Consider the following 16,417-nt stretch of genomic DNA (forward strand, 5'->3'; position numbering starts at 1 on the left):
ACCTGACAAACAACTTAGGACAGTCTGCAAGTCTAAACTCCAGTGAGGCTGATGAACACATGAATGTCTCCAGTCCATTGCTGGCCACCCTATAGCCTGAGGACACAATAGCCATGAATGAGAAGGAGAATGAAGGAATCCATCTTCATCTTACCCAGAAGTTTATCATTGACCCTTCTGGTGACACAGCAAGAAGCAGTTACCTGAAATGAGGGAGTGCAAACAGCCTGAGACACCCCGGCATTGGTAGGCAATACAGAGTATATACGTCTGTATTGCCTACCAGTGAGATGAGATGGTCCTTTTGGAAACCTTTCATCCATTTTCTGGCATATCTTGGTGCTGCTAGAGTTTGTCACCAAATTGAGTGTTCTGAATGTTCCCCAAACATCCAAAAGCAGAGAGAGATTTAGGTGGCAGTCAGCATTGCTGACACCAAGTATGGAGACAGCCAAGTTAGTTCCACTAGTCCTAAGGAACACAATGGCAGTGTTGGTGGCACTGATGTACCTAGGACCCAGAGTGCTGGGAGAGGCAAAGAACTGCTGCAGTGGTTAAAGCAGGAAACAAAATGCTTACAGCACTTCAGAGGCTGGACTGTCTCTGAGGATGACCAAATCAGATGCCTCTGTGGTAATCACAATCTGACAGAACTTGACTTGTCTGGAAGGGAGAAGACAGAGAGACACCCTTGGAATGGCTTTCTTAGGAGGATGGCCAATGGCAGATCAGAGATAAAGCAGCTGCATTCACCTGAATGTTTTCCAGCCCACAATATCCACTGAGTCCCACACCACAGAAAACTTCAACTGCATTCTCAAGGAGAGATTTTGAGTAGTTCAAGCTCACCATCCCTTCTAGATTTTAAAGAACACCATGTGGAGTAAGACCTTCTCTGTCACATTAATTAAACCTGTACATGTGTCAGAAGACAAAATTCAGCCCCAAAATAGGGGCACACCCAGGGTGTAAAAGAGTGTTGGGAAATAGCAGCAAAAAGAAGGGGAAGCACAGTTTCCCCTCCTGAAAATTCAGAGTGGCAGCTGGGCAGCAGAGAGAAGATGAACCTACATGAGAATTAGCCACCTTCCACACTCGCTGAGCAGGAAGCTGAGCACAACCCCTAATGAACGTGCTTCTGGCCTCAAGTGGTTATTTGAATCAAGGCCATTTGAATAATTTGTGGACTATCATTTCAAAACACAAAAAAGCAGTTGCAAATTTATACTAAATAACCAAAATGCAAACTTGAAAACTATGTCTGCCTATTTACTGCCTCATTTGTGCTGGAGTTCTACTCCAATTTGCACTTAATTGGATTACTATAGCTAATGGCAAAATGAGGTGTTAAATACATATATTTCTGTAGTCAATTAAATTCAACTTAAATCCCAAACATGTACAAAATTATGACTGATCAGAGCACAAAGCTACTCAGCAGAAATTCAGCACGAATAAACTTATGGAAAACTCCTCCCCACAAATACACCGGGCCACTGAAAGCTCCTCTGACAGAGCACCACTTAACTTATGATAAATTCCACAAAATTACATTTCTTAATCATTTCAGATAGGAAATAAACAAAAACTAAAGTGATGTAGATGAACTGAAAACCAAAATAAATTAACCAAGAGGAAAAATATACAGTCATACTTCACACGAATCTGTATACACAGGATTATGATTTACAATAACTTATGTGAATATGTGCATATTTTTGTTTACTTGTATAGCTCAAACATATATTTTCTTTTTTTCAGCAGCCTTCAGAATCTAAAGCTTCAAATAAATATTTTTGTTTACTTCATATTACCAAGAACATGATCTATTCAGGCATGTAAGAAACTAAAAAAACCCATGGGTGCAGAGGACAGTTTTAATTTGGAAATACTAACTTTATTACCTCAGTTATTTATGTATCAGTTTTCAATGTAAAACTTTATTTTTCAATTTCCAGCCATAAGAATTCAGGCTAGAAGCCAAAAGTTAACTCAAATCTCTCTTTGATTCTGAGGTGCTTGAAAGCTGAGTGCTACCACCACATAAACTTTTGTAACCTCATCCCTTTCAGAGTACATTGCTAAGTTTACCCTAGAGAATTTATCTTCCTTTATGCAAAGACCTTACCGGGCCACACGTGAGAACAAATGCCTAAGAGCAGAGGTTAGCTTGTCTTTAGCTTGAACACATCCATCACAAAAAATCATCCAGAGCAGTATTAATGTTGTGAGACCAACAGCAACAAGAACAGACAGCTATACCTTACATGCCAAGTTTTTCACATTTGGATGACAATACCACTTATCTATGACACACTAAACAGAAATACATAAGAAATACTTACTAGAAGGTCTAGTTTGTTTAAAAGTCTCTGCAAACATTTGAAGGTCTTCTATCTAGCCACTTACGTTTTATCTCTTCCACCTTTTACAAATACATAGAGCAGTCCTGGTACTCATATGAGACTGTTTATAATAAACCTCTTGAAATATGAAGCCAGCTACAAGTTAGGAGAGAAACAAGCTGAGCAAAATAAGGACAAGATTTACAAAATCGTGAAAGCAGTCGATAAGGTGAGTGTAGAACTGCTATTTAATGATTCACAGCACTTGAGCTAGGGCTGCTTCCTGTTGAAAATGGAAGGAAAATTGGAAATTGAGGAGAAAAGATAAAATCTGTATTTTTAATGTTATTGCTAGTGAACTACTGCAACTTGCTGCCAGAGAATGTTTGGTGCAAGTAGCATTTAATCAACTGTACTCATAGATAACAGCTCCATGAATGTCTAGATAATAAAGGGATGAGGCAGACATCCCTAAATTCAATGTATGTGGACTTCATAAGGGGAAGACACTAAAGAAATTGGCCTGGCTTATGTGGTATCCTTTAACAGTACATCCTACTCCCTCCATGGGAGGCCAAATGCTGGGCCAGAGAGACCCTGCTGAGATCCACTTGGGTATGTCGTCTGCTCTCTAATCTTTAAAAAGTTTTGAAGTTCATTGTTTTGAAAGATAATGAACCTTCCAGGACAGAGCATCAACAATTTACAACACTGTTCACAGATGTGCCACAGGCCGCCACCACTGAAAGGTGAATGCCTACCCAGAAAAAGCCAAAGCAATGACACCAGATACCAGAAGATATCTCAGCTAAATCCAGCAGCTCAAGGAAGTGAGGCTGCTGCTGCTCCATGCCCCCAGATCCAACCAGTAGCAAGGCTGAAAACGTTTTCCCAAGAAAGACATATATCAAACCCCCCGCCCCCCCAAACACACATACATTCAATATATATGGCTGGACATACAGATCCTGGACAGACACTCTGAGCACTCCTACCTTATCCTGCTCCTTGATCTGGCTAAGCAGGGCAAAGGTCCACTAATGGAAATATTTCTACGTCTCCAAGGTGGATTTCACCAGCAGCTTGGCTCAGAAACTCAGTCTGCCCAGTAGCCATCCCTGGACCCCAGACTCCTCAGCTGCTGCACCTGGACATATCCCTCAGGGTTGCAGCCCAACTCCAATTGCTGGTACAGAGCATTCCACACCCCCCAGAAGCTTTTGCCCTGCATCCCCTGATGTGTCCCACACCTCCAGCTAGCAACACTGTTATTCCAAACAGTGAACTGCAGAGCTGCTCCCCGACTCCACATGGAGACAGTTTCACTCCTGGACACCGACTGGGGCTCTGCAGGAACAGGTCTGAGAGGACACTGGACAGGATCACTCTTTCTCTAAGTCCTTAATTTGTGTTTCTTCCTGCCCCTTTGCTCCTCTAAGCTGTGGAGATGACCTCTCATGCCTCTCCCATGACAGGCCCAGTAGTAACCTGGCAAAGCTCTGTTTGGGCTCCCCACTCTGTGTCTGGGCATCCTCATGTATCACTGCAGTCAGCCATTCTTGAAATGCAATGAGTTTGCACCAGCTTTCTAAGCTCTAACACACAGATTAAATCTGCCACAGGTCATCTGTTTCTTAAAATAAGCTGTGATGATCAGTCTCTTTCCTCAGCATCTTGCTAGAAATCATCACATATTGCTCACCATAAACTGAGTACGGTTGTTAATGATTAGGCAAATGACATAAAGAACTAAGGGTTAGCACAGGCTGTGGTCAGCAGTGTGCATGGCCCTGATGCTACAGCTTTAGCAATCTCATCAAGGTCAAGGCAATTACTTGAGTGGATAAAACAAAACCTTTGTGTCTCAGCTGAAGTGGGACATTACAGACACAGCCCGTGATCTGCAGACATGCCTGGGGCCTCATCCAGTGCCCAGCCCAACCGAGTCTTTTCACTGACACAGGAAGGCTTTGGACCAGCCTCTAGGATCACAATACTTTATTTACTTTCTATTTTATTTTTTGGGGATTGTTATTACCTCTCTGTTGGTCTTCTGTTCCATTAAGTTGTTTTTGTGCTTCTTCAATTTTGTCTGCAAGAAAGAGAGGTCAATATTAAAACACATATATAAAAAAGGCAAGATTGCAGTAAGTAATTTACTGAAATCAGTCTTGAAATATCTGTTTATCTTTAGGAGTGATATCATTCATGTATAACTATGTGGTACATTATGAGTAATACAGCCATATAAAATTTTATCATGTTCTACCAGAGAGGCTATTGACATGTTAAATTACATGGAACCACTGAAAGAAAAGCACTGGCATCGGATCTGCAGTTAACAGCAAATCCCACTGCAGCTTCCTACCATCTATAATAATGTGTGCAGTCAGGGGACTCTTTGGAATAGGTATTATGGTGCATTATAGAGTGTTTTAATACATTTTTGAAAAATGCTGCTAGAGCAAGTCAATGTTGCATTAAACATAGTGAGAAGAACAGCAAACAGCATTTGCTAAGTGAAGCAATGGAGCCAATCCTCTCACATGGGAGCACAGGGGGTGAGTGGTAACCCCCACCTTATTTCTTTGTGAAACAACCAGAAATTCCCACATGCACAGAGCAGGAGCAAAAGGAGACCCTGAGTCTTTACTCCCAGTCTGTCTTTGCAGTTCCTTTGTTGCCCCTCAGACACACTGGTGTTGGAAGGAGAGCTGTGCTTCACCTGCTGTTGCACAGAAGCTCCCATGGAAAGGGGGGGTCCTTGTTCGCAATGTGTGCATGTCTGCATGTGCAGAGCAAGAAGCAAGAAAAGGTGTAACTGGACCGAATAAAAATTCAAGACCAAATTTTCTTTTGATAGCAAACAGTCCTCTGAGTAGGTTGAGGATAAAAGGTTGTGTTGGTAAGAAGCAGCAGCACTGGGAAAGGCTGAGCTCTCTTGGTGTTCTGAGCATCAAACTATGGCCTGACTGACCAAGATCTGAGCTTGGAACATGACTTTCAGATGTAAATGGTCATTTTCTAAAATACCTGTGAAAACTTTTTTCCTTGTACTATTTTTTTTCTTCTTTTCCCCTGGTGGGGTCAGTTTTCATTGAACTAAATTGAAAGAACAGAATGTAACTGGATTAATCCTAAATCTCCCAGACTCTACTGGTGCAACTCAAGAAATGCCAGACTTCATGGCTGCCATGTACAAGAGGTGTATGACAGCTCTGCAAAGCCCTCACCTCTTTCTTTACAAGCATGGAGGCTTTACTCACTCTGACTTTTACAACACAAGCTTTCAAAAAATGGATATTTCTTCAACACAATTCTTAAAAAGTGGATTTAAATGACTTCTCTTTTATTTATCAGCTGAATCACTCAAGCATATTGGAACCATTTATTCACAGGTGAAGTCTGATATGGTTTCTTGATTCTTTCCTCCACAGAACCAAATAATTACAATTGAATCAAACTCTTGCAGCTTTTAAGACTGAGTTTTGTTATGCTCACTCTGGTTCTGCATTTCTGTTTTTCAGAACAAGTACCAGGTTTCCCTTCTCATTAAAGCTCAGTAATTTCTCTGTTGTACACTGTCCCAGAGAATGGACCAGAAGATCTCACAAGGGGGCTAACTGAGCAGACTCCCAAAGCTTCTCACGAGAAAGAAAGACACCACAGCAATTTGAAAAGCCAAACTTCTTCCTTCTTCCCCTGGGGTTAGTGAGACATGCATACATATTTAATGGGAAGTTTTATCACATTTTCTTTTATACTGATTTACTGGCTGCTGAAGACCAACACAACTCAAAAAGAGCACAATCCTTCACCATCTTTTTACCAAGCTGGTTATGCAGGCTTACTTTAAACATAGAAGACTCGATATTTAATGCTTTCCTGGATCAAGTACTACAGCTGAAATACTAAATGTATTCATATTTTTTTTTTATAGAAAGGAATGTAAATAACCATTTCCAACAAAAAAAGGAGGAAATGTAAACAAAGCATCTTTTATATACATGTCACTAATACTCTCAGAGGAAAATGTATCTAGCAATCTTATATGGTTTTTCCAAAGACTGTTGCTTTACAGGTGATGGAAATAAGCAATTTACAAAGTTGCAGGACAGTTGATAAGATATATGAACACACAGGGAAAAAAAAATCAACCCATGTAAATGGGTAGTTACCCATGTAAATGGAGCTGTAGGTTTTAGCAAAAGGCAACAAGAAATCAAATCTATAGTTTGGCTCTCAAACTCACTTTTCCTGTGTTGGAGATATATTTAATGCACAATACATGGTGTTTCTGTTCTCAGAGTAAATGTTTTGTCAACAAAGCTTACATCTAAGTACGCAGACAACTGCAGTTTTATTATTAAAATTATTATCTGCATATTTCACATAAATGCTACAAGAAATATATGCATTTACATTCACAATCATCCTACTTTTTAGAGAAAAATTACTTAAGTATTTCAGAATCACGCTATATGAGAATGCCAGAAAGATTAAAAGCTTTGATCTCCTTAACTGAATACTCTGTCTCTTATTGGAAAAAAAAAATTAGTTCCTATCAGTAATTCCCAACCATTCCTTTGTCAGACTGTAATCCCAAACAAAGAACCACAGATAACAGAAATAATAGCTAGGTAAACAGGTGACTGGTACACAGCCAGAAAGTCTCCTACACTTCCTGCCTCTCCTGATACATTTTCCCCAAGGAGTTATTTCTGCTGTATTTCTTCATACCTATGGTGGTATCTCTGTGCAGAACAGTTTTGAACATTTGGAATACTGAAAAATCTTGGTGTTAGTGCTGAGAACCTAAAGCAGTGATCCGGACTGTAAATGAGACATGGGTATTAGCATCAGTTTGGGGCTAAATGTTTTGTTAGGGCCTACATCCTCCTAATGGCCAGCATCACATGCTACCTGCTCTGGCCATTGCGCCAAGGCATGTCCAAACCATTGTACAAAATCTGCCGCAGCTGCTTTCCACCCTGCTGCATTTTACAGCTACAGATCCTCCACAGGCAACTGCCTGACAGACTGCGGTGTTTCAGGCTGGAGGGAAGAACTGGGTATCCCTAAGGGCCATGGAGCAGGTGGCAGGAGCAGGCTTAGAGCCAAGTACCCCAGCAACACCAAAAGGCAGCCTCCCCAGGTCTTCTGCCAACTCGCATGTACGCCAGCAATAACTTGCTAACAAATTTATATTATCCAGTCATCTTCTTCTCTTGTGTGCCATTAAATTAGCTGTATGTCAAACATCTTAAGGAAAATTATTTCAGACATCATACCACGTTCTGTCATAATTGTATTATAGGTGCTCTAATGGTACATACCTTTGAAAATGTTTTATAAGCAAAAAGATACCACACAAAGAATCATCTGTAAAGCCCAGGAGGAACTGAAAACCAAGAAGTCCTCCATTTAATTGCAAATAATATTATCCAATCCAATAATTGTTTGGTCTAATACTATTTCAGAATTAAACCTGGGATACTGTCTAACCTGAACATTTTACAAAGGAAACATTTGCTCATCAATGAAACATTATCTACTTCTACTAGAATAAAACCATTTAACTAATGGGAATTTCTAGTACATGATAGGTATAGCACTCTCTTCATTTCCCCTAAGAGGCAGAATAGTACATATCTTGACTACTTTACTGTAAGACCTATCCCAATGGCCCCAACCTTCAGCAGACAGCCTTCTGGAGTAGCACATATCTAGAAGCAAACGACAGTGACAGACACACTCTCACTGAAGATGGGACACTTCTCACCAAGCACTTACTAGTGGAGGTGCAATGAAAGAGGAAATCATCATATGCATCACTGTAGAGAACGGAGATTTCATGTGATAGCACTGCAACAAGCCACAGAGCCAGCTTTTGGCCATTCCAGGCAGGTGCATGCCACAAAAATGCAAATCACAAGCAGCATCATGAAATTATTTTATTTATACATTATAGATATAAATTACACACACACACACCTGCATATGCGTGAAAGAAAATGAAACAATGAGTACAATGGCTTTTCTTACTCCAGCATGAAATCTTCTCACGTTATTCTCCACCACAGTTCTCCCAGCAGGTATCTGCTGTGTGGAAATACCATCAAATTCCTTGAGGTTTTAAATATGTAATGTAACTGTGCTTTTTAGGAATGCAAGGAAGGAGACTGGCGTGCAGTAAAATATGCTTCTTGTTTTACACACCTCCAGCTGTGATAGATCATTACAAGGATACCAACAGTCTGAATTAGATATGGTGGCACTGTGGTGGGGTTTTAAATGAAAAAATAAACCAGATTTTTCAACAGCTTTACAGTCTCTATTTTTGGTCTTCACTGAGAGATAGAACCTCAGAGATTTTAATTAATTCATAAATAAAATGTAATTTACAGGGGTTTTTTTCAACGAGATTATCCCAATAATGTATAAAACCCTGAATATGTCTAGTATTCTATGTATCAGATATGCATTACAAATTTTCAGAGAGATCTTAAAGGCCTCACTTATATGGTGAGTTAAGGAAAAAAAATTTATTAACTTCAGCAGGGAAAGCAAAAATACTGAAAGGAGTGAGGTTGGCAAAGTATAAAACCAGTAACTTATGACAGCAATTTAAGCTGGAGCACACTACATTTTCTAGTAATGTGTTTGTGGGTTTGGTTTGTTTCATCTCTCTGGGGATTTTTCCACTGACAAGTGTCCCCACAGCAGCGCAATGAGATGACTTTGTCCTGTTGAACAAGTCACCCTGCCCCACACAATGACAGCACACAGAGGAATTAAGTCACTGAGGAAGACAAGACCTACTTTAAAGCCTCCAGGAAAGCTTACAAGGGAGTGGTTGGTGTAAGTTCATTAAGTTCTTGCAAAGCACCCTAACAGGAGGATTTTTCATTGCATATATTTGCATGTGTCTGTATCACTGCAAATGCGGGGATTTTTTGGCTTATTATTGAAGATGTACAGCTGCTGCTCTGAAACAATAAGTGTTTTGTTGCATTTGGTTTTTTAATCACAAATAGTCTGTTTATAGGTAATTGGAAAATTAACAGATTTAGACTATTTTGGATGCTGAAGACAGGCTATGACATCAAAACTTTAAAAATACAACCTTATATCTTGCCTGAAAGGCTAGAGTTATATCTTCAAGTATTTAACCAAAACAACTGGAAGGAAAATATCAGCACATTTTTTCCCCTTCAGTTAAAGACAAGAACAATTCTCAGGCCTTAGGCCTGAATCATCCTAAAAATACCTCCTGCAAAACAGCTTCAGATGACAACAGATTTTCTTCTTGTTTTCTCATAAATCGCACTCTCTCTTACCTTGCTGCACCAGAAGACATTTGAAAAGTAATTCAGAAAATCACTTTGCATGGGTTTTAAGATGGACACAAAGAAAGATGTCACTTCAATTATTTTTTCTTGCACTGATCATCTAGATCAGGAGCAGAAAAGAAAATCGAAGTGACAAAATATTCTTCAGCTGAAGTACATTAATGCAATCAGTCTGTATGCACTGGGCAGTATTACTGAAAACAACTGTCAATGTGTTTTTATTTGGGGGGGAGAGGGCTGTGCACAGCTTAAGTAAAATACTGATGAAAGTACAAAATGCTGCATTTTCCACCACTATAAATTCAGAGAGCAAGTGAAAAGAAGCCGAGTCCTTGCATGAAAATCTCAGTCTTCAGACTATTGAAACCACCAGGCTCATGGGCAAGTAACAAAGTGCTTCACATTTCACTGGATGAGAAGTGTGCTTGAAAGCATTTATTATTAAATAAATTTAAAAAAACAAATTTAAAAAATACCCTGAGCACCAGACAGGTGGTGCAGAATGGCACATCTTATGAATCATAGAATGGTTTGGGTTGTAAAGAGCCCTTAGAGATCATTTAATTCCAGCCCCCCAGCCACAGGCAAAGCCACTTTCCACTAAACCACTCAAAGCCCCAGCCAGCCTGGCCTTGAACATCTCCAGGGCTCAGATTTGACACAGAGGACCTGAGTCCGGCCCCACATCCCATCTGAGCCATTTCACACCTCCCCCAGAGGGAAGACTCTGTGCGGCTTCCAGCAGCAGTGCCCATGCAGCGCAGGCAGGGCAGGAAGGGCAGCCACATGAAGCCAACAAACGACGCAAAGATGATGCAAGCTTGGCGCATTTCCCAGATGGCAGGTTCCCTTGGCACAGGAGGCAGTGTTTAATCCCAAGGCACCCTGCCTGCAGCTGTGGGTACCCACCTGGGACTGGGAAGCATGCAGAAGCGCCCACGCTCCCCTGCAAGGGGGCTGTGATGCTTGTCTTTCCCTTTTGCTAGGAGGAGGAAAGGCTCTTTACAACCTGCTAAAACAAGAACGCTGTCGTCCTAATGTGTTTTGGTTAACTGAGATGAATCCCAAGACTTCCTTTAACCAGCTCATTAAGAAAAAAATAAAGGAAAAAAACCCCTAACCCAAAACCCCAGAGTCTTGTCTGTGCAAGGAGCCCATTAGGTTAATTGGGAGGCGGTGCAGCCGGTGGGATGCTGCCTCTTGGGGAGCGCAGAGGCTCGGCAGGCCCCTGCATGTCCCCACGCTGCAGAGAGCCTCCAAAGCCGAAACCCAGCCAGCCAAGCCGGGGTCCTGACTGCACCCTGGGCATGGCAGCACTGTCCCTCTGTGCTGAAGGAGGGGACCCTGCACCCAGGGGTGCAAGGGCTGGCAGACACAGGCAGCTGAGGACGCCTTTGATGGCCCCAAGTTTCCACCACCGCCCTCCTGCCACAAAGTGAACACCTTCAAAGCTGGCAGGCAGCAGCAAGAAGGCATTGCATGAAACCCACTGGACCAGGCATTCTTCTCACTCAGATTTAAATCTACTTTTAATTAGAAACCACTCTTCTGTCCCCATACACTTCCTTTTTCCAGTTTAATGAGAAACACTCAAGATTAAAAGGAAGAGATCAGATGAGGAAAGACAGTCTTTTCATCTTTATAATTTCATACTGTGGGAACTTGACACTTTTTGGCATATGGTTTGTTTTGTGGTTTCTCCTTCCCAGTTGGGGCTTAGAGAATCACAGCACCACAGCTTAGTAAGTTGCCAAATGCTGAGCCTGATAACTGATAGCATGGATGTCCCCAGCCTATCAAAGAAGCAAGGTAAAACAGATTAAATCTTAAGTTTGTCCAGTACTACTGGGTCTGAAGATTGTTTGTACAGCTATATGGGAGGGAGTGAAAAAGACCTCCTAAAAATGATGTAAATTCAAAACTCTTAACAGGGTGATGCAGCAGCAGTCATCCTATTAATAGCTATAAACTACCTTTTAAACATCTAAAATGAGACTTTAAACTATTTTAAATGGTCCACTAGTCATCATAACCTTGACTAATGACCTGTTTGATCAGTTTTTCAGAAAAATTTGATGCATTTTCATTTTAATGTCAACTTCGAATGCTCATCATACTCCCTGCCATATATAATTATTTGCATTTAAAAATGAAGAACTCATGACAGATACTTTATATAACCCCGTTGAAAACAGAAAATTAAAATCTTCCTTTTATTATTCTTCATTTGAAGAAAAAAAGATGCTCGTATATTTGAAAATACAATCTGTAATCTCCAGTTTAAATTTGTATCAGCAATGATCTGCTGTACTGTATATACAATAAAACACCCAATGCAAAGGCTGTATATAAATTAAATATATAAAGCCTTTATCCTTGCAATCACATATATTACTCAAATATGGTAAGGGCTCCTGATGAGGTTGGCAAGGTGTATGTGCATAAATTACATAAGCACTTCACATACGAACCCAAACTCTTGTCCCTGTGTCATTTATTTGTTATTGGGGAGCTTTCAATCTTGTGTTTGTTTGTTTGTTTCCATGGTTTGAATTTTTATTGTGAGGCTTCTACACTCATTAAAAACTGAGCACAGAAGGGGACAGGGAGGAAGAGAATTTTTGGATGACGCCTTACAGAAGGATATAGCAAACAGCGAGGCACCTGTGGGGAGAGGCACAGTAGCTGCCAAGCATAAGATTTCAGAAGTATAGGTGAAGTATCTTCAGAAATACCTCCTGCCTGGCACCTTCTCAGCCTGCGTAAGCCAACGCACAAGGGTGGCACTTGCCAGGGCCGGCTCCTTCCCACCGGCCCCACGAAGCCAGGTGATCCTGCATCCTGTGTGCGCTTCGGAGAGCACCCAGCTGAGTCGCCACAGATAATTCCTTTACACATTGTCTCCCTCCGGTACCGAATTACAAACACAAGTACTGATTGCATTTCATTTGCATAGCTCCTAATTAGCCATCTAGCACAGTAATTACCCCATCGCTATGCTGATCCTAGGGCATTGTTCTATCCCGCTGCCAAATTTCAGCTGCCTACCTAGGACAGGGTGATTATTATCACTAAAATCTGCATAATAATTACTTAACAGCCTCTAGGGTATTCACTGTTCACAAGTTTTGGCTTTCTGGGTGTTTCTTCTATACCTAACCCAGTATCACTGTTAGAAGTTAAAATATTAAAGCCACGAGTTGCTCTAGGTTCACCACCTTGTCCAAGCTGCGGCTAGGAAGCTAGGAGCACCTTCATACCTTCTGCTCTGAGACAGGTTCCCTCCCTTGGCAGGTTTACTGGCCTATGAACTGTTGTCCTCAAATTGGAAAAAGGAGAGGTTTTTGATTTTATATACATATATATATATTTATTTTTTTTTTTAAGTCACACAAACCATTAAAAAAAAAGCAACAAACCAAACTGACAGCTTTCCTGCTCACTGGAAACATATAAAAAATAATAATATGTGGAGCTCAAAAGATTTTGTTAAATTCTGTATTTTCTCAGATGCAGATCCTAAACCAAAGCAACAAACAGTGAACCAGCCACTCCCCAGGCAAACAGGGGAAAAAGTTTCCATGTATCTGTCTGATACTCTGAAAGCACTTGTTCTCAGCTGCATGGCTGGTGAAGGAGGGTTGCTCAACAGAAAAAGGCAAAAAACTGGTTCAACAGGTACAACAACACCAAGAGTTGGTGTTTCATCACCTGAGACAACAGTGTAGAGGCTTTCTGCAAGTTCTCTGAGGGGTCAAACTTCTCTGCAATTTCTTCTTCTATTTCTGGACTTCCTCAAACACTATTAAGTTTACAAGGCAGACATCAGGTAAGTAGATTCATTCAGCACAAGTAACCTACAGCATCAAGAACCCTGTTTAAGCAGAGATGAGTTTTCTTAAGATTAGCATATACCCTTAAAAATTATTGCTTTACCAAGATTCTAAAGTGTCTACAGAAATGGTTTACAATATGAGATCTTTAGTAGGACTTTGGATACTGAAGTTGTTACAAATACCTGATACTAAGATGGACAATAAATAGTACTGCTGGCTAAGGAAAAAGGAAGTTTTTGAGGACTAACAAGAAACCAAAACAAATTGAAAGCCCACAAGATAAGTCAGGTGTCCAGCCCAACATCTTGCCTCCAACAGAAGTTGACAGCATAAGCTGAGGGCACACTACAACAAAAAGTAGAAGATTAAGTTGCAGATTCTGAAACCAGGCAGCTCTGAAGTGAGCCCCAGGAGCTGTTCTTGAACTTCACAGGTCCCACAGATTATTCCTACATTAGTTTCTCCAAGTATCATTTGAATCCAGGGGAACTTTTCATACTGAATCCATGTAAGCTTTTCACATCTTTCTTCAAACTCCAAAGGGCTTCATCTACTTGATTCATTCCTTACACAAAAACTGTTCGACATACTTATGACCTTTGGCAGCTTTTGCAGTGCTATTTTATCCTCTTTGGAGGTGGAAGTGAAGAGGGGAAAGATAATTAGAAGAAAGACATCAGAATCAATCCCACTGTTAGAGATGAAGGCACACCACAGATGCTATCATGACAGATATGTTTTCCTGTACTGTGTAGATATTCCTAATGCTTTATTTGCTTCTTGACAACTAGTGAGTATACAGTTGACTTTGCCACACAAATACATGACCCCAAGATCTCATGCCCAAGTGTTAACAAGCAACTCAATTTAAATGAAGAGTTTAAATAATTTTCCTGTGGACATCACTTCACATTTATCTGCCCTGAATTTCATTTGTCATTTTTGCAATTTGGTTGCACAGCAACCTAAAGTCATTTTGAAATCCTTTGCAATTTCATTTGCATCTTCATCTTCACCTCCCTTGATAACTTCCATCAAATCAGCAACACTGTCACTTCACTATTCCTGCTCTTTTCCTGGATCACTCAAGCAAATGGGAATCGACAGTAGCACATTTCTATTAACTGTAAAACAGAAGGCAATGTTTGTCTGCTAAGGAGCAGGTATTGACTGCAAAATGTGTAAATATCAGCCTCTCAGTAAATTTACACATAAGGGATTTTTCTCCTGGGGTATGTTGGGGGAGTTCACTTGGTACTGTGTCTTCTTTAAAACTTTGCCCTTATTTCCAGCTGCCTTTATTTCCAAGTGTCTTTAAAATCCAGCCAGCCCAAACACTGTCATCCCTTCACCATGTACAGGCCAAGGTACAAAGCACCTCTGGGTCTCTGCCTCCAGCCACCCTGCCCACTCCTTCCTCACCAACAACTGGAGTGACTCTGACACAGCTTGAGCCTTTGCCGCACCGAAGGGCAGCTGCCTTCTTATGCTATGCCGTAAATCCCCTTCCAACAGGGCTGCTAAATCACACCTTCAAATTCAAAATCACTCTTTTAGCATGACTGAACATTAAACTCAAAGTTTTATATTAACTTGACTAAGGTATCTATTTTTTTTGCTTACTTGTTTATTTATCCAAGAACTTAGTAGGTCTTAATGTCAGTCTAAAATATGAACTGTCATACTGTTATCAGTGAGTCTTAGTGCTCACTGAAAAAACAAAAAAAAACTAAAAATCCACAATTCACTTGCTATACTAGACCTTGCTCTACAGACTTTACAAGCTTATTTTTCCATAGTAATTTTCTATTTTTGCCCTGAATTTCACATGCCAAATAAAATGCTACTAGCTACAACTTTAAAGTGAAAAAACAACATCAGAAACTGGATTCATAAAATGAAAAACACCTTTGAAAAGATAGTCAGTACAAGCTGATGTAGAACTAGGTGTACCTGAAACACAAAACTTTAGCAAAGGCACAAAGATACGACATTTGTTATGTTAACAGTGTGCTGTAGCCACGAACAGGGGCTTAGCCACTTTAAGAGTCTTACAAACCAAACAGCCCTAGGGAGTTCATGTTCTTTTCTCTGGGCAAATTATAAATTGGTGGTAATAAATATATATTGAAGCAAATACCTCATTTCAGTGACTGATTTTACTGTTTTCCTTTACCTGCTCCCATCCTACTTCAAGACCGGAGTAAAAAACCAGGTCTAAAGTATCCCAGTGAGCACTTGGGTCTTTTCCCACGCAAGCTGTCTTCCTGACAAAGATGGCAGGAGTGAGGATAAAGCATCTCTCCAGAAACTGATCATGCGCTACCTGGCTTTAGGCAGACCCTCGGCAGAGCAAGTTAGCTGTGTGGTGATTACCCTACATCACCCAAATTTTCCCAGACACACCCCAAGGAATGACTTGGGGAAGGAGGGGACCAATCAGCAGGCTTTCAGTGAGGAAATCAAGCGTGCCAGGGAGATGTTTGGTACTGAAAGGACAGTTCACATCATTATGAAGGGATAATTTCTGGTCACAACCACACAGCAGCCTGCTGAAGCTGTGCTTGGCTTTAAGCACCCAGCTGCTACCCTACAAACCACATGAGCCATTTTCAAGCTCCCCTCTGCTTCTCTTCTCAAAAAGATTTCTGCTTGGAGCAGGATTGTGCTGGTCCCAAAGTACTTGTTAAAACCTGTCTCCAGCACAGCCAGCTCTGTCTCTCCTCCTCCATGCCTGCTCCAGCTGGAACCAGGAGCCAAGAGGGGAGCCTGGCCCCAGGGCTTCCACTGCTGCAGCCTCCCTGCTCCTGGTCCCACCCACAGGCACCCTGCCCAGCCTGGCTCACCCATATGACAGCAGTGCCCTTGTCCCTGACCACTGCAA

General features: G+C 41.1%; 1 protein-coding gene across 11 annotated transcripts in view; it reads right to left on the reverse strand.

Annotated features, from left to right (window-relative positions):
• The window catches only part of HIVEP1 (HIVEP zinc finger 1), a 130,556-nt gene that overhangs the window by 56,969 nt on the left and 57,170 nt on the right, over positions 1 to 16,417 (reverse strand). For 10 of the 11 annotated variants that reach the window (XR_012580900.1, XM_074543640.1, XM_074543571.1 and 7 more), the window contains one exon: positions 4,384 to 4,437. The exons of the other annotated variant lie outside the window; for it this stretch is intronic. Coding sequence is in view for 9 of the 10 variants with exons in the window: in XM_074543640.1 (XP_074399741.1) it covers positions 4,384 to 4,437 (54 nt within the window). In the remaining variant the exon portion in view is untranslated. The remainder of the gene's footprint in view (positions 1 to 4,383; positions 4,438 to 16,417) is intronic. 11 annotated transcript variants of the gene reach the window in all.

Source organism: Zonotrichia albicollis, chromosome 1 (genome assembly GCF_047830755.1).
Source record: "Zonotrichia albicollis isolate bZonAlb1 chromosome 1, bZonAlb1.hap1, whole genome shotgun sequence".
NCBI lineage: Eukaryota > Metazoa > Chordata > Aves > Passeriformes > Passerellidae > Zonotrichia > Zonotrichia albicollis.